The following is a 23,707-nucleotide window of genomic DNA, read 5'->3' as shown; positions in this document are numbered from 1 at the left end:
TATCAATTTAAAGAAAAACTAAACCAGATAATGACAAAATATGTTGATGTGGTTAATTCTATTCTAGTATGACTCATGTTCAATTTAAAATTTATCAGAAAATACTACCGCATGTATTTAAACATTTCGGTTATCCACCTAGAATCATAGAAAATGCAAACCTACAAATTATATTTACTATCTTCCTTTTATAGAGGAATTGCTACTCGATATATGAGAGTTTACTTAAGACATAACAGATGTAGCATTAATAAACAGCGGTGCCTCCATAGCCAGGTGGGTAGGAGCAGCAGTGCGTAGCACACGCTTCTTGATTAGACCGGGGTTCGAGCCCATCACCACCAAATACAGATAATGCGGAAAGGTCAGGGAATGACCACCGCATATCACGGAGCAATGTGGCCTTAGTTGCTAATGCTCCTAAAAATCAAACAACAACAACAACAGCTTTTACTCCTGAAACAATTGAATAAAAGGCACATTGCTAATCATATTTAAGCATTTGTTTTTTGTTATCTGCCTTTATTGTTCAAATTGGGTAATCCATGATTGGTTTGCTGGTAATAAGCAGACCAATAGAAATGTGAATGTTTGGGAATCACAGTAGCAGCAGATAAAAACTTTCTATTGGGTTGTCTTTTCCTCTTGTAGTGAGAATATATACTTGCTTTTGGGCTAGTGCTTGGATATATATACTTTGCTCTGTTATTCTGGACAGCATTTGCAACTTTATCTTTTCAGGATTCTGTGCTACTGCTGTGTTTACTTGGGTAGATATTTGGTTTTGCTTGTCAATTTTTTTATTTTTTTTTTAAATTTTTAATTTTTTGTTTTGTAGTTTAATTGTTTCGTCTAATTTGATTTATTTAATAATAGATTAGGTGTAGAGCATTGGTGTATCGCAATTATAATTTGTTGCAGTTTTTGCACATATTAAAACAATGTTTATAATGATCAGTTATTGATTTTGGGAAAATTTTTGAAAAAATATGGAAAACAACTGTCACAAAAGTGAGAAAATGGTTTTTGGTTATAAATCTCAGATCAGGTGGAAAAACAGGGAATGAACCAAATCCTATAAAGTAATCTCCTTGATACTGTATACACTGATTCCAGTATTTGTGCTTCTCTTGTAATTGCTGATACTTCCTGTGTTGCATTCAGAATAATTTCCTCAGTTGTACAAACTTTCACCTCTCAAGGAAGCTTTAAGCTTGGGGGGGGATATAGGGAGCTAAATCTGGTGAGTATGGCAGATGAGAGACTGCAGAAATGGAGTGCTCATAAGAAATTCTTGAATGCAAAGTTGCAAGCAGTATTCCTGGTTCATTGTTTAACCAATCTACAGGGATGGGGTACACTTGAATAGAAAGGGTGCAAGAATATTTGCTGATGCTATCAAGTCAGTGTTAGGTGGGTCAGAAAACTGCTAGCTTGAGGGGGATACACAGACTAAAAGGTTAACAGTGGCTGTAGGCAGAGGCAAAAGGAATTCTTGCACTGCTTCTATTAGAATGAGCAGCAGCCTGGAAAGCAAGGCAATGGAGATTTCCAGGACTGCTGGAAGTCATAGTGGAACAAACAAACAAATAAATACATGGGCTGCGTTAGGGTAACTAAGAGTAGAAACAGATGCATGTATACTTGCATGTACACCAATGTTAGCAGTATAGTTAATAAATTTGATGAGCTTGAAGTGCTAGTCAAGACATCAAAGGCAGATATTGTCGGGATATCAGAGATGCGGTGTCACACAGACATAAGCAGTGCAGAATTGTAATTTGGGGAGTACAATATTTACAGAAAGGATAGACAGGATAAGAAGGAAGGAGGGGGTTATGCTGTTAGTTAAGAAACACAAAATCTAAAGAAATGCATCCAATTGATGTTGGTGGACAATGCAATGTTGTGTCTGTTTGGTGTGACATAAGCACTGGGAAAGGAAAAATGAGAGTAGGTGTGTGTGTGTTATAGGCCTAATGAATCTGATGAGTGTAATGAGCAATTGTGCAGAGAAATAGTGGGCCAGTAAATCAGAATGTCTTATAATGGGGAATTTTAACTTTCCAGATATTGACTGGAACTTGAGTTGGTCACTCGCACACAAGCAAGACTTTTTTGGATTTATTGGATGACTGTTTTCTACAGCAGTATGTTTGAGAGGCAACCAGAGGGTACAATACTCTTGATCTGATTATCAGCAGTGATTATTCATGCATTAAGAATTTACAGATAAAGGAACCATTAGGTGATAGTGATCACAATGTACTGATATAGGAATTACTTAAAGATGTAACTACCATCAAGGCTGAAGGGACAGGCTTTTTCTTTCATAAAGGTGAATACAGGGGTCTTAGACAGTTTTTAAATTCTGTACAGTGGGATCAACTGATGATAAATGTTGAATTCTAATTGGGAAGTCTTCAGGGACGTAATCTTGGAGGCCACTAGGCTTTTCAACTGAAAAATACTGTTTAAGGTTCAAGCTTAAATGGATGTCAGATGAATTAATGAGGCTTGTGGCAGAGAAGAAAAATGTATGGGACGCATATAAATTATCAGGTGACACAGAAGCCTATGGCAGACATAAGTTTGTCTGTAATCAAGTCACAAAGGAGGTTAGGCAGGTGAAGGCAGATTACGAGAAATCCTTGGCAAAGGATGCAAAGAAAAATAGCAAAGAGTTCTTTACTTATGTAAACTCTAGAAGGAAAGGGATGAATCAGATTGGATCACTTAACATAGATGGGTTGACTATTGATTATCATGCTCAGGTAGCTGATAAACTGAATGAGTATTTTGCACTACATTCACATATGAGGAGTTATTCAATGAGGGGAGTGCCAGAAGTTTATCAAATTCTAACAGGAAGATAAGTGATTTTGTAACAACTGAAAGCAAAGTGGTAGGGAAATTGTTGAAGTTAAACATAAAAAAGGCACCTTGGGTGGACAGGATCTATCCAATTATATTAAAGGAGGCAGCAAACGAAGTAAGCAAATCCTTATCCATAATTATGAGAGCTTCCTTGGACTGGAGGTGTGAAAATGTATCACCAATTCACAAAGGTGGTTCAAAAGGTGACACAGGTAACTATAGACCTGTTAGTTTAACTTGTGTTCTGGGGGAAAACAAAGGAATCACTGGTTAAATAAGCATTGCAAGATCATCTAGACAAGACAACAGTAATAGTTAAGACACAGCATGGGTTTGTTAAATTGAGGTCTGGTCTGACCAATTTGGTTGGATACAATGATGTGGTCACAAAGGAACTGAATGTCAAAAATAATTTTAATATCATATACTTGGATTTCAGGAAAGCTTTTGATATTGTTGCACATGGAAGACAGCTGTACAAATTGGAGAGGTATGGCATTAAGGGTAAGTTGCTACAATGTATAAAGGGATGGTTGAGTGAGAGACGACAGAGTGGTAATCAATGGACACTGCTCTTTGTGGACAAATGTTATTAGTGGAGTTCCCCAGGGTTCGGTGTTTGGATCCATTGTTGTTTTGTATATTTATGAATGATATTGATGAAGGTAATATCAGATTTAATGTCCAAGTTTGCAGATGATACAAAGGTTGGCAGGGTTGTTAACAACAGTAAAGGCAGTGTGCTACTCCAACTGGATCTAGATAAGTTGGGCAAATGGGCTGAAAAGTGGCAACTGAAGTTTAACATTGACAAATGCAAATTACTGCATATGGGTAGCAATAACTGAAGAGAAGCATACTAACTGTGGGAAGTGGAAAGTCAAAAAGACCTGGGGGTAATTGTGCAGTCAAATATGAAGTTCGCTGAGCAATGCAGAGTTGCTGCCAGGGCAGGTCATGGAGTCCTGTCAATGATATATAGGAATTTTGCTAGCAGGGAAAGGGAGGTGATTATCCCCTTGTATAAGGCAATGGTGCCACACCTAGAGTACTGTGTATGGGTCTGGAGGTCTCATTTTAGGAAGGATGTAGAGTTGCTAGAACCGAGTACAAAGAAGGGCAACAAGATTGGTGAGGGGAACAAAAGGGTGTGCTTACCAAGAAAGGCTTAAGTTCTGCAAATTGCAGCGCCTGGAGAGTAGGCACCTGCGAGGTGATCTGATTGAGTGCCTTGAATGGGTTGAGCAAGCTGAATGCTAATGGGATTCTTTCTCTTGCTCAGATTAAGAACCTGAGGGGGCACAGATTCAAATTGAGGAAAGACAGTTGTAGAATAGATGTGCAGAAATTTGCCTTTAGCCAGTGGGTAGTTGATTGGTGGAACAGAATTTCTTCTTTTGTTGTGGAAGTTGAGAGCCTAAATAAATTTAAGGCTCAGCTGGACAGGTATTTGGAACAAATGGAGGGGTGAAATGGGAGGTTTTTTTTTTTTTTGGCTGATGCTGCATAAGCTTGCTTTCTTGCATTTTTTGCCTCTACTAATGCTAATGCTAAATTCATAATGAACAATGTCTTTTGTGTCAGAAAACATAAGCATGATTTCTGTTTTGGGTTATAGCCACACACACATTTGTCATCAGTGATGATGGAAGAAACAGTGTTGGTTGGCAGTAGCACATTGACGAAACTCCTGATGTTAGAAGAGCTCTCTGATCTCTGTGATCATCACTGAAGATGTGAGGCACAAACTTGGCTGGAATGGGGTGCATTCCCAAATGTAGTGTTAAAATTGACACATCAATTTTGAATGCAAGGTCATGGTTAAAGAAATACCATTTTCACTTTCAACTTTGCAGATAGGTAAACATTGATAATTCCTGATGAGATCATAAACAAAAGCAATTGAATCATTTTTTTTTTTTGAAGTTCAAGGGTAGCCAGAACAAGAATGACCTTTGATTGACAAGTTGACTTCTTTAAACTTTGCAAATCACTGAAAAGTCTTTGAACAACACAGAGCATGTTCTACAAAAACTGTTTTTAATATTTCATGTGTTTCTGTTGCACTTTTCCCCAAATAGAATTTGAAACCTAATTTTAAATTATGTTAACTCAATTAAAAGATGCAGAAGCGCTGCTCAGTAAAATCGTACATTTTAAAATGTGATGAATGCTTCTATTCAGTGTATGATAATTAAGACTGATTGCAGATAAATGGGTGATTTATGTATTACTATGTACTTTCAGCATGAATTGTTGAGGAGGCTTCCATCCTGCAGTGGGTTGATAATGGCTGCACTTTACCTTTTTTTTAATGTACTTTTTGGAGATGGGAAAGGTATCAATCATAAAACATTTTTCTTTTCACTTTTTCTGCATTTCCAAAAAAAAAAAAAAAAAGTCTTCTTCCTTGCCTTTATAATACTAATTCTAGATGAGACATTGAATGTGTCATAGCAAGATGCAACTCACTGCAATGTCTCAATTTCAGTATACAAATTCAGTTCCTGAACTTTGATCACACCTCATATAATAGGAAAATAATTCTGCACATATTCTTAAACAATAGAAGAATTTCATTCATTAGCATAAAATCTATGCCCGGTGTCTTAGAGAAGAAAATACTATTGAATATAACCGTAGGGGAGAACAGTTGACTTTTAGGCCAAACAGGAACTTGATGATAGGGTCAAATATTTGCATTAAGACAAATTGTAGAAAAGTTTGGAACACAACAAGAACCAGCATTTAGGATTTGTTGATCATGGTAAAACATGCAGCAAAGTACCTAGAAATCTGCTCTTTTAAATTTTAGAAAAATATGTTATCAAAGAGAAGTGAAATCAAAAGTTTGTATTGTATACATTTCCCTTGTAGCCTATATCTTATAAATATGTATGGGTTTACAATGAATGCCGCATTCAAGTTTTCAGTTGACTTAAATGTAAAATCAATTAAAATAAGACACAAGAAAGAAAGAAGGATTTAAACAATCTTTTTTTAAATTTTTTTGATGAGGATTAATAGGAAAGTTTAGGAAATTGTAAAAATTGTTTTTTAAAAAAAAATAAATTTAAAATTTACAAAATAATTTCCTTGCAATAACAAAAATCTATTAATTGTTCTTGAAAAATTTGTAATACATTAGTCATTTAATAATTTCCTTTCTTCAACTTCATTTTGTCATTTAATTATATTGTGATGATAGCCTTATCATCACAATATAATCTTCATGGTTTTCTGGTCTTATATATATATTTAAGTTTGTGTTATCTTTTTTGATTTTTTTAGTGGTATTCCATGAGCATAATAATAGTCAGTTAAAGATCTTATACGTAAATAATGGAATTGATATTAATTAATAATTATTTTTCTAAATATGGCATGAAAGTTAATTTAATTTGCAGATATTTTGTTGCCTTTTATGAAATATATTACATGAATTATTATAGGATCCAGATCGTCGAGTTCGTGAAGCAACCCATAAAGCCCATAAACAAATAGTGTTGAAAGTAAAGCAAAATTTAGCACCACATTTAAGGTCCATTATGGGTGTTTGGTTAGTGTCCCAGTGTGATCCATATGCCCCAGCAGCAAGTGCATCCAAGTTGGCTTTTGATGCAGCCTTTCCTTTGGCTAAGCAATGTGAAGCTCTTTTGTTTTGTAAAGAAGAAATATTTAATGTAAGTGAAAGAAAGAAAAATGAAAATTCATTAGTTAGTTTTTAAATTACATAATTATAATAACATCTCTTGCATTAAACTCCACAAGCAGCATTTACCGAAATTGATATTTTTGAAATAAAAGTCACCTGAAATGATTCAAGACAGGAAACTGATTATTATGTATTATTAGCATTAGCAAGGGCACATGATGCAAGAAAGCAAGCTTATATAGCATCAGCAAAAAAAAAAAAAAAAACACACACCCTCTTCTCATTTCACCCATCCACTCACTCCAAATGTTTGTCTAGTTCTGCCTTGAATCTGTTTAAGCTATCAACTTCTATGACGACAGATGGAAGTTTGTTCCAGCAATCAACCACCTGCTGGCTAAAGGCAAACTTCTGCACATCTATCCTACAACAGTCTTTCCTCAATTTGAATTTATGCCCTCTCAGGCAATTATGCTGAGCAAGAGGAAGAATCCCATCAGCATTGAGCATGCTCAAACCATTCAAGGCTTTATACACCTCAATCAGATCACCTTGCAGGTGCCTAGTCTCCAGACACTGTAATTTGCAAAACTTAAGCCTTTCTTTGTAAGAGCAACCCGTTGTTCCATTCACTAATCTTGTTGCCCTTCTCTGTACTCGTTCCAACAGCTCTACATCCTTCTTAAAATGAGGCCTCCAGACCTGCATACAGTACTCAAGGTGTGGACTAACCATTGCCTTATACAAGGGGATAATCACCTCCTTATCCCTGCTAGAAAAATTCCTGTATATCATTGACAAGACACTATGAGCTACTCTTGCAGACCATCTGCGCTGCTCAAAAAACTTCATATCTGTCTGCACAATTACCCCCAGGTCCTTTTCACTCTCTACCACTGTCAGTGTAGTACCACACAGTTGATACATTGGGTTACTAAAAAGCTTCCCATATGCTGTATTTACATTTGTCAATGTTAAACTTCAGCTGCCACCTCTCAGCCCATCTGCTCAACTTTTCTAGATCCTGTTGCAGCAGCGTACTGTCATTAGTCATTTTTATTCATCAGATAATATTTAATAATAATTTAATCACTTTAATAACTGATTAAAGTTATTAAAGTCATTAAATTAAAGTCACCCCAGCATTCTTTTCTATGTAAAATGTAGAGGTATACAGAGTAAGTCAAATCTTTTTTATGTAAAAGACACCTGTTGAAACGCACTGGTTGATATCTAATCAGGAAATGACCTAAGTAATTATTTACCTGTGCATTTGCAGTGCACAGCATTCTCAAGGTTGAATAAATATCACAGTAAAACTCCAGAACAGTGTACATCCTCCAACATGGCGGCAAGCAAAACAGTTGGAAAGCAGTGATTGACAAGTTGTGACTCCCATATTTCGACAAATGGACAGGAATAAATCAGTGATTGGCAAATGCTACTGCTTTCCCCCACCCACTTCTCCTAGATTGATATGCCTAGGGTGTTTTTCCCCACATTTGCTGCTGTTTTTTAAATCGGGAACTCGTTTTCTCATTTTAAAACAGCGGGATGATGGGATAAACACCATACCTAAGCTAGGCACCCCCTCCTTGATGACACAAAACAATCGGAAAAGGGAAGTGTCAATTATTGCAGTCTTCCTCGCTTTTATCAAAGTACCTGCTGGTGTATACTATACTGGACTTCAGCCAATATCACTATGTAATTATTTACCTGTATTTACATAAGTCACTTAGGAAAAGGCCTTTTGCTTTGGGTTCCATAATACATGAGGAATATTGTATCCGAAAGAGCAGGACTAAAATATTTAACTGAAATGTATACAAACTATACAAATATTTAAAATATTTACAAAATACTGAACTACAGTATTTACAAATATACAATATTCATTAATGTACAAAAAATGTTACAATGGAACATCAAATGTTAGACAGTGAATTATGTGCATGAGGTTGGTGAACATTATGGAGGCAGTTGTCAATAATTAATTGCATTTGTAGTGACGTAATTGTCTCGCCCTCTTCTCTCATTGGCTCGAATAATATCACTAGGAGGAAAACTTTTAAATGTATAGATAGATAATAACTAGGGGGCTTTCCCCCTGCTCGCTGCACTTGCTTCTTTTGATAAAATAAAATACTTACAGAAGCTTTCGACTCAGTGTGTGTCTTTTCCTCAGCTCTGAATATATAAATACGTTCCTATATCAATATCGATACACATGGACAACTTTGAAAGAAAAACTACAATCGTACTGTGAAAAGCATCATTTCATCTGTATCTCATATTGTGCTCATCCTTCACAACGAGTTACCATGTATTGCACTACCCTGAATAAGTAATGCTTCACTAATAGAGAAGACTATTGTCACTTATTCTCGGTGGGCACAATCAAGACACTAGCACCTTTTCAAAGCTAGTTGTCTTTTCATTGGTGGATGCCTTTCACACTACGATCATAGTTTTTCTTTAAGAATTGTCTGTGGTGTATCTACACCGATGTTATATAGATATAGAATCTTAAACTCTTAAAATATTATGCCTTGTTGCATTTAGTTTATTTAAATAAATACGTTACATGCGGAAATCAAGAATGGTACCGTGTGGTCATGTTAGATGAACATAGTGCATGACTATGCTGAAACAGAAGTTTGTTTTACCACAGTAAAACAAGCTTCTGTTATGTATTTTAGTATTTGTTACGTATTATCCTGGTTCGAGCCCATGACCACCAAATATGGAGGATGCGGAAAGGTCAGGGAATGACCACCGCATATCCCCAGAGCAATATGGCCTTAGTTGCTAATGCTCCGAAAAACCAAATAACAACAATGTATTACCACGTAATCCGCATCTCTCTTCTTCCATTGGCTGAATAAATATCACTAGGAGGAAAATTATTCTAATGTATAGAAAGATGGTAAGCTATGAGGTGTTCAATAAATGATCTACCTACCTATGAAGGAAATGAGATAGAGGCAAAAATCTGTTTTTATTTTTAGTGTAACTTCCCTGAACTTAGTACACTTCTTCCATTTTATTGGCAATGAGGAAATACCAGACAAATAAAATTCTTTGTCCTGTCCATCAAAGAATACAGAAAAAAGCAGACGTCAATTCATTATCATCAGTAGAGCGATGTCCGCCTGTGTTTTGCTTGGGGTGTCAAAATAGGAAATAGTCACTGCGGGGGGCCATATCCTGACTGTAAGGCGGATGGGTAAGTTCTGTCAAGTCAGTCTTTCAAAGCAGCAACAGCATGTGACCTGTGCACTAGTGTGTTGTCCTGAAGAAGCAACACACCTCTGGAAAGTTTTCTGCAGTGTTTTTCCTTTATGATATCCCATAGGTTGTACAGTAGGGATGCATAGGACTCCCCAGTAACTGTCTACCTTTGTTCCAAGTAGTGAATGTAAAAATTCCCTTAGCATCCCAAAAAAAAATGGTGGCCATAATCTTGCCAGCTGAAGGTTGTGTCCAAAATTTTTTGGGTGGGGGAGAATCCTTGTGCTTCCATTGCATTGTTCTTGCTTGATATCAGGATCCCAGTGATGAACCCATGTTTCATTACCCATAACAATTCTGGAGATGAAAGTTTCAGGATCCCTTCCATAAAGCTGTAAATTCTCTTCACAACACTGTACTCTGAAATGCTTCTGCACAGGGATCAGAAATCTAGGGAGAAAATGTTCATGGAGGACGGTAATAACTGTTCCCTCAGGTATACCCCCTAGAGATTTGGAACTCCTTTAAATGTCTGTCATTCAGCACATGGGTTTCCACATCTTGGCACATTTCTGGAGTGGTTGCTGTCACAGGCCTTCCTGGAACTTGGATCATCTTCGATGGACTCTCTCTCTCTCTTGAATTGTTTTGACTAGAATTTCACCTGGTACTCTGAAGGTGCACTGTTGCCATACACAGCCACCATCCTTTAATGAATGGCCTTTGACCCATTTCCTTCTTTGGTGAGAAACTTTGACTGAATGATCCTCCCATTTCAGCAAATCCATAATTTGATACAGGTGTCTTCCTTCTTCTGTTGCAGCAGTGCAACCTAAAACACAGTGGGATCAAAATTAGTATGATTCAAGTTGAGATATATGGGAACATGATAAATCATGAATCACTGAAATATAAGTATGGGAAGTACCGTAGGTAGATAATTCATTAAATGCCACTTGTATTTTGATTTAGAAATTTCTCTTGAAAAAATGATTATAAATTGTTAACTTAAAGAAGGAAGGGGGAAGTAACACTTTTGTTACCATTAAGATGAGATTTTCACATTATACTTTTTTTATTTTATTTGTAATTGTTTTCATTTATATGCAGTTTCTTTAAATGTCTTAAGTTAAATTTATTCACTTTGTCAAAATGCAGTCTCCAATGTTTTTTGTATATTGGGGACTGCATTTTTATACAATCTTTATAATGAGGATGGTATTAATTTACTTTCTGTAAAAAGGTCTTGTTATATGATAGTGATAATAAAATACATTTTCAAAAACTTTATATCAAGAAAGTTAATGTCATGTCTTTATTTCCCTTTCAGTATTTGGATGATGTCTTCTTTTCACAAACATCGCAAACAATGGGAGATCCCCAGTAAGTTAGTTTAACAATTTATAAACTCAGTTTTAATTACTTTTGTATTGAGTACTTATACTTAAATGATATTTAAATAATTTATTTTGAACAATTGGAGATATAAACTTCAGCTTTTTTTTTTTTTTTTTTTTGTCTTCTGGAAGATTTTCAGATTTTTTTATTTTTTTTAAATAGTTTTATATAAAGTTTTCTTGTCTGGATTTCACTTGAGTTTGTATTATGTATTGTGTATTTTTTCAAATATAGGCCTACTGAATTTATTGACTTTATCTTTTGCACAAGGTTTATTGATTGGATTGTCTATCATACAGTAGCAGTATATGTCCAGATTTTTTGTGGTTATGTCCTTTTCTAAATGTGTGTCCAGAAGAAAAAGCTAGACAAGTAATTGTTTAACTTTTCTAGGATGTTTTAGTTTTCTTCATTATTTACTCTTGAAAAAAGGTACAAACAACTTACCTGAAAATTGATTTATTTTCTGTGAGTATTTTTTTCCAAATTTGTTTTAAAACACTTACTTTGAAATTAAAATAAATAAGTAAAAATCGTTTCATACATGGAGAGAGTTAATTATTTTTAATTCAATGTGTTTTATACTACATAATGCCCTTCATATCATTCATTGTCAATACTTTTTTTTTGTAAAGAAAGTTATAGTTGCTGTAGTATTATTTCAAATAAAAACACAAATGCTTGGTGACACAAGCAAGAAGTAATATTTTCAAAATAGGAGAGAATGGAATTGAGAGTCCACATCACATAAAACATTAATCTATTTAAATTCCTTGCAGTGGCAAAGATTGAATGCAATAATGTCTGCCAAGATGTTTTCTTCTGTGACAGCTTTCCAGTTTGTCCTGGATAAAGACCAACCCCCCCCCCCAGGTTTTCTTTCCTCACAGTGATGATTTGTCCATTCATACCCTTGTGACGTTAATTGTCAATGTGCACCATTTAAGTTCATTGTTATTGTTAGTCACATAACAATGTGACTAACATAAAAATTTGTCATCAAATACCTAAATATCTTACATTATAACAACTTCTCCTTCATTATTAAGTCATATTTTAATAGGGCATGAAATAATTTCATTTTATCTGTAACTTGACAACTGCTTTCTAATATTTTTTTTCTATCATTGTAAAATAGATTACTTGACTCTATTGAGAGATATAGCTAAGATAATAAATCCTCTGCCACCTTTCAAAACTTTAAAGTTACTGAACTTAAGGCAGCATTTTAAATGCTGCCTTAAGAGTTTAATTCTAAACCCATTACATTTTACAGAATTTTAATATTTCATTCAAAAGAAAATCTTGATTAAAAGTTGCCAAGAAATGCAAATTGACATATGGATTGAAATTTGCTTTGTATGTTAACCCGTGACAGATGCTCTTTTTTTTTTTTTTTTTTTTTTTTGTGAGTCACCAATCTGCACTAAATGGTTTTAATGGGATTGTTTGTTTTTCAACTATTGTAATCCATATTTGGTATTAAAGGAGAATGTTCATGAGGCATTTTTGGTCTCATTGGCCTTGCAAAATACAAATCATGTGTACTTTTGATTTTTAAAAATTTCAGAAAACTTAAGGCTGTAGTTGTCCTACAGTGATTAGGCTACTGGAATTTAAAGTATGATTGCATGGCAGGCAGCCTTCTCAAGTGGCTACCTAAGGAAGAAAACTATTTGCAGTTTTGTGCTGTTCTTTATTGCCTCAGTTTTCATCACTGGAACTTAACATCTTTTCCTAGTTGCTTTGGCAATGGAAATTTCAAGAAGGAATAAGTAGTGCATGGCTTATGCTTGAAGTTTGATTTGTGCAACTTAGAGCTGCCAGGAAGCATCTTCTGTTACAATTCACAGTTTGTATGTGCATTGTTTCCACATATTCCATGTGAAAGTATTACCCTGCATGCTCAAGCCTACTGTTAAGCATTCCTCAAAAGTTAAAAAGTGGGTGATACATGGGTTCATCATGAATACTATGCATGTACACCAATGTTAGGAGTTTGGTAAATAAATTTAATGAATATGAGGTATTGCTCAAAACATCAAAGGCAGATATTGTTGGGATATCAGAGATGTGGTGTCACACAAATATAAGGAATGCAGAACTGGAATTTGGGGAGTACAATGTGTACAGGAAGAATAGACAGGATAGGAAGGGAGGAGGGGTTATGCTATTAGTTACGAAACACACAAAATCCAAGGAAGTGAAGCCAGTTGACATCGCTGGACAGTGCAGTGTCGAGTTAGTTTGGTGTGACATAGGCTTTACATACCAAATAAGAAATATTGTTCAAGGTTTAGGCCTAAATGGATGTCAGATGAACTAATGAGATATATGGCAGAGAAGAAAAATGCATGGGATATATATAAATTAATGGGTGACATGGAAGCTTATGATAGATATAAGCTGGTCTGTAACATAAGCATTGAGAGATCAAAATTGAGAGTAGGAGTGTGTTATAGGCCTAATGACTCTGAGTATAATAAGAAACTGTACAGGGAAATAGTGGGCCAGTAAATCAGTGTCTTATAATGAGGGGATTTTAATTAAATTTAATTTTAATTTCAGAGATTGACTGGAATTTGTGGAGTGGTCACTCGCACACTAGCAAGGCTTTTGTGGATTTATTGGATGATTGTTTTCTACAGCAGCATGTTCGGGAGGCAACTAGAGGGAGTAATACTCTTGATCTGATTATCAGTAGTGATTCTTCATGCATTAAGAATCTGCAGATAAAGGAACCACTAGGTGGCAGTGATCACAGTGTGCTGAAGTGGGATTTACTCAAAGAGGTCACTACCATCAGGGGTAAAGGGAAGGGTTTTTGCTTTTGTAAAGGCGACTACGGTGGTCTGAGACAGTTTTTAAATTTTATATGGTGGAACCAACTGATGATGTTACCAACAGCAAATTCAAAATAGGATGCATTCAAAGAATTAATCTTGGAAGCTACTAGGCTTTACATACCAAATAAGAAATATTGTTCAAGGTTTAGGCCTAAATGGATGTCAGATGAACTAATGAGATATATGGCAGAGAAGAAAAATGCATGGGATATATATAAATTAATGGGTGACATGGAAGCTTATGATAGATATAAGCTGGTCTGTAACCAAGTCACAAAGGAGATTAGGCAGGCAAAGGCAGATTATGAGAAATCCTTGGCAAAGGATGCAAAAAAAAAACAACAGAGTTCTTTACCTATGTAAACTCTAGAAGGAAAGGGATGAATCAGATTGGTCCACTGGATATTGATGGTTCAACTGTTGATGATCTTGCTCAGGTGGCTAACAAACTAAATAAGTATTTTACCCATGAGGAGTTATTCAGGGAGGGGTGAGTTAAAGTCTGGCAGGGAGATAGATGATTTTGTAATAACTGAGAGGAAAGTGGAGAAGAAATTGTTGAAGATAAACATAAAAAAGGCACCCGGGGTGGATGAAATCTATCCAGTTATATTAAAGGAGGCAGCAAAGGAAGTAAGCAAATCCTTAGCCATAATTATGAGAGCTTCTTTGGACTCAGGGGAGGTACCCATGGACTGGAGTTGTGCATATGTGACCCCAATTCACAAAAGAGGATCAAAGAGCGACACAAGTAATTATAGACCTGTTAGTTTAACTTCTGTTCCAGGAAAATTAATGGAGGCACTGGTTAAAGAAGCACTGCAGGATCATCTTGACATGACTTCACATATAAAGCTTTGACACAGCATGGTTTTGTTAAGGGAAAGTCTTGCCTGACCAATTTGATTGGTCAGGCAAGACTTTCCCTTAAGACTTTTGTGGAACTGGATGCAGGGAATAACTTTGATATCATATATTTGGATCTTAGAAAGGCTTTTGATACTGTTGCACATGGAAGACTGCTGAACAAATTGGAGAAGTGTGGCATTGGAGGCAAATTGCTGCTATGAATAAAGGGATGGTTGAGTGGGAGAAGACAGAGTGGTAATCAATCGTGGACTTATGTTATTAGTTGTGTCCCTCAGGGTTCAGTGTCCAAGTTTGCAGACGATGCAAAGGTTGGCAGGGTTGTTAAGGACACTGATGACAGTATGCTGCTGCAACAGAATCTAGAAAAGATGGGCTGAGAGGTGGCAAATGAAGTTTAACATTGACAAATGTGAAGTACTACATATGGGAAGCAGTAACCCCCGAGTGACGTATCAATTCTGTGCTATTACACTGACAGTGGTAGAGAACGAAAAGGACCTGGGGGTAATTGTGCAGGCAGATATGAAGTTTTCTGAGTAGTGCAGACGGTCTGCAAGAGTAGCTCATAGTGTCTTGTCAATGATATACAGTAATTTTTGTAGCAGTAAATATATAGTCTTGTCAATGATATACAGTAATTTTTGTAGCAGGGATAAGGAGGTGATTATTCCCTGTAAGGAGGTGATTATTCCCTGACTACCTTGTATAAGGTAGTCAGGCCACACCTTGAGTACTGCATACAGGTCTGGAGGTCTCATTTTAAGAAGGATGTATAGCTGTTGGAACAAGTACAGAGAAGGGCAACAAGATTAGCGAATGGAACAAAGGGTTGCTCTTACGAAGAAAGGTTTAAATTTTGCAAATTACAGTGTCTGGAGACTAGGCACCTGTGAGGTGATCTGATTGTGGTGTAAAAGAAGCCTTGAATAGTTTGAGCATGCTCAAAGCTGTTTTGATTCTTCCTCTTGTTTAGAATAATTACCTGAGAGGGCATAAATTCAAATTGAGGAAAGATAGATTTGTGGAAGTTTGCCTTTAGCCAGCGTGCAGTTGGTTGGTGGAACAGGCTTCTATCCTTTGTTGTGGAAGTTGATAGCCTAAATAAATTTAAGGCTGAGCCGGACAGGTATTTGGAATGAATGGAGGGGTGAAATGGGAGCGAGTTTTTTTTTTTTTTTTTGGCTGATGCTGCATAAGCTTTCTTTCTTGCATCATATGCCTCTACTGATGCTAATGGTAATAAGTTGCCTTCATATAATTGATACTATAATAGGATTAACGCTACAATTTACATTGATATTTTTGTGGAGATGGATGTTGACACCAGCTACTAATATTTTCAGTGATACTGGAGGAAGTTTTAAATTCCAAGATGACAATTTCTGTTGTCATTGAACCTCTTGTCTTCGCTACAGATTTATTGTGTTGGCTTATGAGAGTACAGTGATGGCTGAAAAACAATATTTGTAAACAATTTTCAGCATTTAAATCCAATAGGCTCATAGGTATGGTTACAAGATACATAATCAATGACTGACCATATTTATAGAGGCTGATTGAAGTATGGAACCATATCATTTCCTAGAACTTGTTTAAGAACTTAAATTCATTTAATGTTGAAAAGATATAGTGAGATAATGTGTTCTAAAACATCAGTTCTCAAAGTGTGATTCGTGGAACTCTGGGGGTCCATGAGTTAAAAACTATTTTCATAATAATACTTAGACGTTATTTGCCTTTTTCATTCTTCTCTCACGAGTGTACAGTGGACGTGATATGACATCATCGCTCTGAATGGCCAATGGAATGTGTGCTTGTGTTTTCTAGAATTTTCTAAGATAGTAGATTTAGGCACATATTTATACCCTAAACTTTAGGCCCTAAAGTGATGAGCTCATTAAAAGCCAGAAATTATTTGTTAAAGCTTTTCAAATTAGAAATGAAAAAGCTGCTGAAGCATCTTATAGGGTAAGTTATTGTATTGCATTGGCTGGAGAAGCACTCACAATAGCTGAGAGACTAATAAAGCCTTGTACAGTTGGTATTGCTGAATGCCTTCGGTATGAAAAGCCAGTAAAAGAAATCACAGTAGTGCCACTTTCCAACGATACAGTAACTCTGCAAATTAAAGATTTAGCTGCAAACACGAAGAAAGAGTTAATATCTTGTCTGCAGAATTGTACTTTTGCCTTACAGATGGACAAAACTACAGATGTGGCAGGACTTGCTGTTTTGCTTGTTTTCATCTAGTATCAGCACCAACTAATCATCAAAGAAGATCTTTTATGTGAATGCATGGCAACAAACACAAGTGGTGCTGAAATATTCAAGTGTTGAATAACTTTTTTTGAATCTCATGGTTTATTCTGGAACAACTGTGTTGACATTTGCACTGGCGCAAAAGCTATGGTGGGCAAAACTTCTGGTGCCTTAGCACAAATTAAGGCAGTGGCACAATTGTACTAGTAGTCATTCTTCACTGCCATGCACTCTCAGTAAAAAAAAAAAAAAATTGCCAATTTCACTTAAGAATGTCCTTGATGAAGCAGTAAAAATTATTAATTTTATTAAATGTATATTAAAAAGGTGTGTGAGTACACATCTTTTTAATATTCTGTGTGACGAAATGGAAAGTACGCATAAAGCACTTCTGCTGCATTCTGAAGTATGATGGTTGTCTCTAGTAAAAGCACTTGTGTTTGAATTGCAAACTGAACTAGCCACTCTTTTCATGAAACATCATTTTTACTTGAAAGAACGACTGATAGACAAACTGTGGTTATTCAGACTTGGGTATTTGGCAGCCATTTTCTCGAAAATGAACGAAGTGAGCTTGTCACTTCAAGGAAAACAACTGACAGTATGTGTTGCCAATGATAAATTTCGAGCTTTCAGGCGAAAATTAGAGTTTTGGAAAACTTGTATCCGCCACTGTGAGCTTGAAATCTTCCCAATACTTAGACTTTTCTGATGAGATTGGTGGTGATATTAAGAAATGTGATTTTTTGATATAATGAAATATATCAACATTTGGAAGATCTGCATAACTCAATGAACAGATATTTTCCAAATGACCAATGCATGATGTTACAAAATCATGCATGTGTAAAAGATCCATTCAAAGTGCAAGATAGACCAATGGATTTTAATGTAACAAGAGTATGAAAAGTTAATTGATATGGTTTCAGATTCCACATTGCAGAATTAGCCTTTAAGAAAAAAAGGCTAATTTAAAAAAAAAAACTAGCCTTTAAGAAACTACCACTTGTTGAGTTTTGATGTAGTAACAAAGAAGAATATCCACAATTATCTGAAAAGGCTATTAAAATACTCCTCCCTTTTCTAACTACATATCTGTGAGGCCAGATTTCCCTTATATACTTCAACCAAAACAGCACATCACAACAGATTGAATGCAGAAGCAGATATGAGAATCCAGCTGTTTTCTATTAAGCCAGATATTAAAGAGATTTGCAAAATCTAAAAGAATGCCACTCTTCTCACAAAATTTTTTTTTTTTTTCTTTTGGAAAATATAGTTACAGTCAGTCCTCGTATAGCACGATAGTTATGTTCCTAGAAACCCTCGTGTAATGCAAAATCGTGCAATATAAACAACAGGCCCTATGGGAAAAATAGGGTTAGGTGCCGACCACCCAAGATTGAACACACATTTTTAACAAAAACATTATCAAATACACAATAAATAGTCGTAATAAAATATTCTAATGCTTTTGCTTCTATCGTAAGCAAACTTGTTTTTTGTTTGATTTTCTATCCAAACAGATGACAGCCGTTCCATCTCTTCCAATTCTTTGTGTCTTAATCTAATGGATTTTAATTACACTTTGAGTTTTTCCTGCTATAAAAGTTTTTTATTTTCTCTGCATTCTTTGTAATTCTCGGCGTTGCCTCATTTAGGTCTGTAGCACATGCAATATCACATGGTCTTTCATTTCGCTCAAAGCGTTTCACAATTTCATATTTTTTCTCTATCGACAGAGGTGGACTGGCCATAAGCCTTACCGGGGAAACCCCGGTGGGCCAGAGGCCGGTGTGATTTTGGCTATAAACCATAGTATGAGGCCACTATAAATTTTCCCGGGTAAGAATTTTTGACCCAGTCGCCTCTGTTTATCGATATTGCTTTTGTTTTTCTCTCTGAATCTGCAGTGTCTTCACCAGGACGCTTCCTTTTCATGCCTTTTAAGTATTTTACTCATTTTTAGGGAATAAAGCACAATTACAAAATGAGGAGGCACGCTTGATACACATAAACAAAGCTGTGCACGTGTAGCAACTGAATAAACAACACCATAAAGGCAGAGATACACTATTAACACCTCATATTTTACTAAAGCACATTTCTAGGGGTTGCTACCATAAAACAATAAAAACAATTTCCAGTTGTGTTTCTGCCAGTGGAATCTGTTATAAACTGGTAGTAAACTCAATCTAATTGCATTTGCGATTATACCGATAGCTGGAATTGTGTTGATTTTTACGTTATTATGGTGAAATCTGTTTTCCCTTCACTGATAGAAAAAACGTAAATACATTTTCAGAATCTTCTCTTTATTCCTATCGTGTTGCGTTCGATTGGGGTGATTCTGCGTTCGACTGCCATTTCTTGTAAACACAAAGGCGAATCGTGCATAAGCAAATTCGGTTCGTGTTATATAAGATATCGTTCCCATATTTATAAATCGTGTATGATCGAATTCGTGTAGTGTAAACACGTGTTATACGAGGACTGACTGTATTTTTCATAAAAAAATGTTATGTTATCATGTAATGGGTTTATTATTGTTATTTTTAAATGAATAATTAAATAAATATTTAAAAATGTTCTGTTTTATTTTCTAATGGCATAAATATTGATATATATAACCCACATAAAAAAAAAGCTGTTTGGGGTCCTCAATAATTTTTAAGAGTGTAAAGGGGTCCTGAGACCAAAAGGTTTGAGAACTGCTATTCTAAAGGATGGCCTACAAAATACTGAGATCTTGTTGATTCTATACATTTCTTGAAAACTAATGTTATATTACTCTTTCATGTGCAAAAACTGTTTTTGCACATGAAAGAGTAACATTATTCATAACCGCTTTTGTGACACCAGTGTCTGACCAGTAAACATATTACAATTCTGTAAAAAATTAATGGGTTAGACATTAAATTCTACATTAACAATATATAATACGGTGTAGTTTATTTCATATTTAGCTTTAAAATTCCACAAAGTTCAGTAACTGTAATGTTTTAAAAGGTGGTGCAGGACTTGCAAATTGCAAATTTGCAATACATAATTTTCAATACATGGGGTATTGCAAATTATCCTGTAGAGCTTCTATGGGATCAAAGCTGTTTATTATAGCAGATATAGTTTGAAATCGTGATGCATTATTACAACAGATACCCTCTCAGAGTTGAAGTCTAGCCAATGGCTGCAATCAGCAGTAAGAATACTTCTGTAGACTAATTTTCAGGAAATACGTATGAAGGAAGGTTGTTCCAGAAAACGGCAGTTGAATGAATAAACGGAGGAAGATGAAAAGTTGGTTCTGTGAGTTTGAAGTTGGACAGTAAATGGATGATGGCTGATGCTGGCATGTGTTTGGACTGTTTTGAAAGAGAGAGTGGGAATTATAGAAGCCAATTCAGAAGAACAGTGTCCATGAAAGTATCTATAGAAAAGGCATGCAGCAGAAACAGTACGCTTATGAGACGAGTGGAGAGACTCTATTAGAGATGAATCATTAATTAACCTAACTGCCCTCTTCTGAATAGAATCTAGAAGCCTGAGAGAAGTTTTGGGGGCACCGCCCTAGATGTGGGAACACTATTCTATGGTAGGGTGGATTTGTGATTTGTACAGAGTGAATAGCTGTTTGTAAGAAAAGTAACGCCGAGAGCAAAAGAGAAAACCAAGTTTTTTAGATGCAGAGGAAGCAATATTTGTAATGTGCTTATGCGAAGAGAGATTAGAAGTCAGGGTAATCTCCAAGGTCTTGCCTAGAAATTGGAGCATCATTGAAAATAAACATAGGAGCAGAAGAATCCCTTTTGTGAGATATAACTGAGTTTTAGGATTGAAATTAAGTTATCTTTGCCCAACTGCAGAAGCAAAACTAAGGATAGGATTTCTGGTCAACGGAAAAAGGTCATTAATATACAAGAGGAAAAGAGTGTGAGAAAAAACTGAACCTTGGGGAACACCAGCATTATTGGTGAGCAGTCAGATAGAAAAACTGGATATGCAATTTCAAAAAACAGCTGGAAAACCATACGATGGAAGCTTATTTAAAAGATCTTTATGCCAAACACAATCAAAAGCCTTGAAATGTCAAGAGCAACTGCTTGAGTTTCATCAAACTTTTCCATTGAATTTGTCCATATATGGGTAACATAAGCCAGAATATCTCCAGTGCAACGACACTGATGGAATCCATACTGGCAATCGTTGATCAGATGAAAGATTTCCAGATAGTTTAAGAGTTGATGGTTAATTTGATTTCTCCATTACTTTGGATTGAGTAGAAGTAATCTCAATTGGGACGATAATTGGATTGAAGGGATTTGTGACCCTTTTTTAGGAACTGGCTGGATATGAACAAATTCCCAAGCAGAAGGAAAACATCTCTGGAATAAGAAAGTAAAAAAAAATATGACACAAAGCAGAGTAAGTTCAGGGGCACAGGTGTTGAGAATAAGTGTAGAAATACCACCAGGACCTGAAGCTTTCTTAGCATCAGATTCATCAAAATCCTTCTGACATCCTTTTGATGGAAAACCACAGGAGGCATTGAATGGAGTATACTGGGAATGGTTTAAGGTGATTTACCAAGCTCATCAATACATGAGTTGGAAGAAAAATAGGATGCTAGCAGGTCAGCTTTATCTTTGGCTGATGTGGCAACAGAACCATCTGGTTTTGACAGAGGTGGGAACGGAGATGGGCAAAAATTGCAGCAATAGCTTTGGCAAGAGACCAAAATGCTCGGCTACCATCTGGACAAGATGCAAGTTTTCTGCTCTTAGCCTGTTCGAAATCTAGTTTGGACTGATTAATAAGAGCTTTACAAAGTATAAATAATACTTAATAATAATTTTTATTATTATGCAATGCCACTTATAGAAATGTAGTACTGGAAATATTTTTATAATAAAAATTCATAAATATGTGATTTCAAAGAATATAGGCTTAGTGGTTTGCATTAAAATATGTTGAAAGGGGTTCGCGATAAAAAAAATATTACGTTCAAAGGGGTTCGTGAGTCAAAAAAGTTTGGGAACCGTTGCTCTACACCATCAAATCATTATCCTTTCAGCTTGTATTTGATTTTGAAAAACAAGTGGTTCGGGGGTATAAAAGAGGATGGTTTAGCTTTACACCTGCAATTGTTTAAGGGTTTTATGGTGCATCAGTGTCTGAGACTATAATGCACTCCACACCTGCAAACTTTGCCAGAAACTCCTTGATAATCAGTGCAAATTGTGGCCTAGTGTTTCATGGAACAAGAAGCAGCTCCTTATTTTCTAAGCTGAGTCTTCAATTCTTGAATTCCCTTAACCAAACAATTCAGAACTTGCACATAATAATAATCTATTCACTGTTTTATGTGTTTTCTGTCACTAGTTTTGAGATATCTAGGGGTTTGATTCCCATATGACTGGAGGAATTTCTAGTCTTTGATTGGAACTGTAGTTAGCCGATCTGTTAACTATACAGTAAACCCCCTCTATTCACGGGGGTTATGTTCCTGAGAAATGCCGCAAATACCGAAAACACGAATACTGAGTTATGGCTTCCATAGTAATAAAGGGGTTCCGTTCCAAAGTATGAAATATATAAGAAAAACTAGTCTAAAATTTTGTCTATGTATGTATTATATGTACCTTCATAATATGACTACGTACATAGACAGTACATAGTGAAATGCAAGCATATGGCATCAAAATGAAAATAAGAAACAATTTAATATTAAATGTAATATTTATTAGAAATTTCAAACCAGCACCTTTGCTAGCTAAAAAACTTATCCCGCCAGTGTTATCACCAGTTTCGCTAAAGTGTTGATAAAGGAGTTTTGCCTTTTCATGAATGATGAGTGAACTTAACAGAATTTTATTTTGAGTTCGGTCTTCTATCCACAGATTTAAAGCTTTTTCCATTTTTTCTAATTTAACATCACGAGTTACAGAGCAAATTTTTGAAGCCATTACACGTTTTCACAGACACTATGGCGGATTTTTGCTTCCGATTTCTTGATTGATCGTACCGTTGACTCATTGATTTTATAATGTTTTGCTACTTAGGAGACACTTTCACCATTAGAAATTTTGTCTAATAGCTCAATTTTATTCGCTAATGTCATCACCTTCTTTGATCTTTTTACATTTCCCTTGTTATTCGTAGCCATATTTTTGTACGGGTTAGAAAGAACTTGTCCACAATAAAGTCACTTTCTTCCGTTAACACGCTCGAAAAAGTATGTTTTACACTGCAAAATGTAATTTATCACTTTTGTAAGCATATCAATTTATAAATTGATAAATTTATTCAATTTAAAAGCATATAAATTAAAAGCAAACGATGAAACCTTCCATGACAAGCGCATAACACATACTGAACAATGATTAGCGAGAAACATCCACGCTCGCGATTTTGTCACCCCTCTCCCCCCACCCACTGAGCGCTGTTTTGACTGGGAAAGATAATTTTAGCCATGCCCATGTTTTTTTATGGCGGAAGTTCACGGCGCTTTAAAATTCACATTTTTTTAGGTTTCATTTTATATTAAATCAGCGACTGCGAATACAGATAC

At 35.7% G+C, this 23,707-nt stretch overlaps 1 protein-coding gene across 1 annotated transcript in view; it reads left to right on the top strand.

Moving 5' to 3' along the window:
* Positions 1 to 23,707, top strand: part of Ltn1 (E3 ubiquitin-protein ligase listerin) — a 264,614-nt gene that overhangs the window by 49,302 nt on the left and 191,605 nt on the right. The window contains exons 4-5 of the mRNA XM_090378100.1: positions 6,330 to 6,560; positions 11,097 to 11,149. Of these exons, the coding sequence (XP_090234226.1) occupies positions 6,330 to 6,560; positions 11,097 to 11,149 (284 nt within the window). The remainder of the gene's footprint in view (positions 1 to 6,329; positions 6,561 to 11,096; positions 11,150 to 23,707) is intronic.

This window comes from Mastigoproctus giganteus, chromosome 7 (genome assembly GCF_048544385.1).
Source record: "Mastigoproctus giganteus isolate SK-2022 chromosome 7, ASM4854438v1, whole genome shotgun sequence".
Taxonomy (NCBI): domain Eukaryota; kingdom Metazoa; phylum Arthropoda; class Arachnida; order Uropygi; family Thelyphonidae; genus Mastigoproctus; species Mastigoproctus giganteus.
The sequence above is the reverse complement of the archived record's forward strand: the minus strand, read 5'-3'. Positions and strand labels throughout refer to the sequence as shown.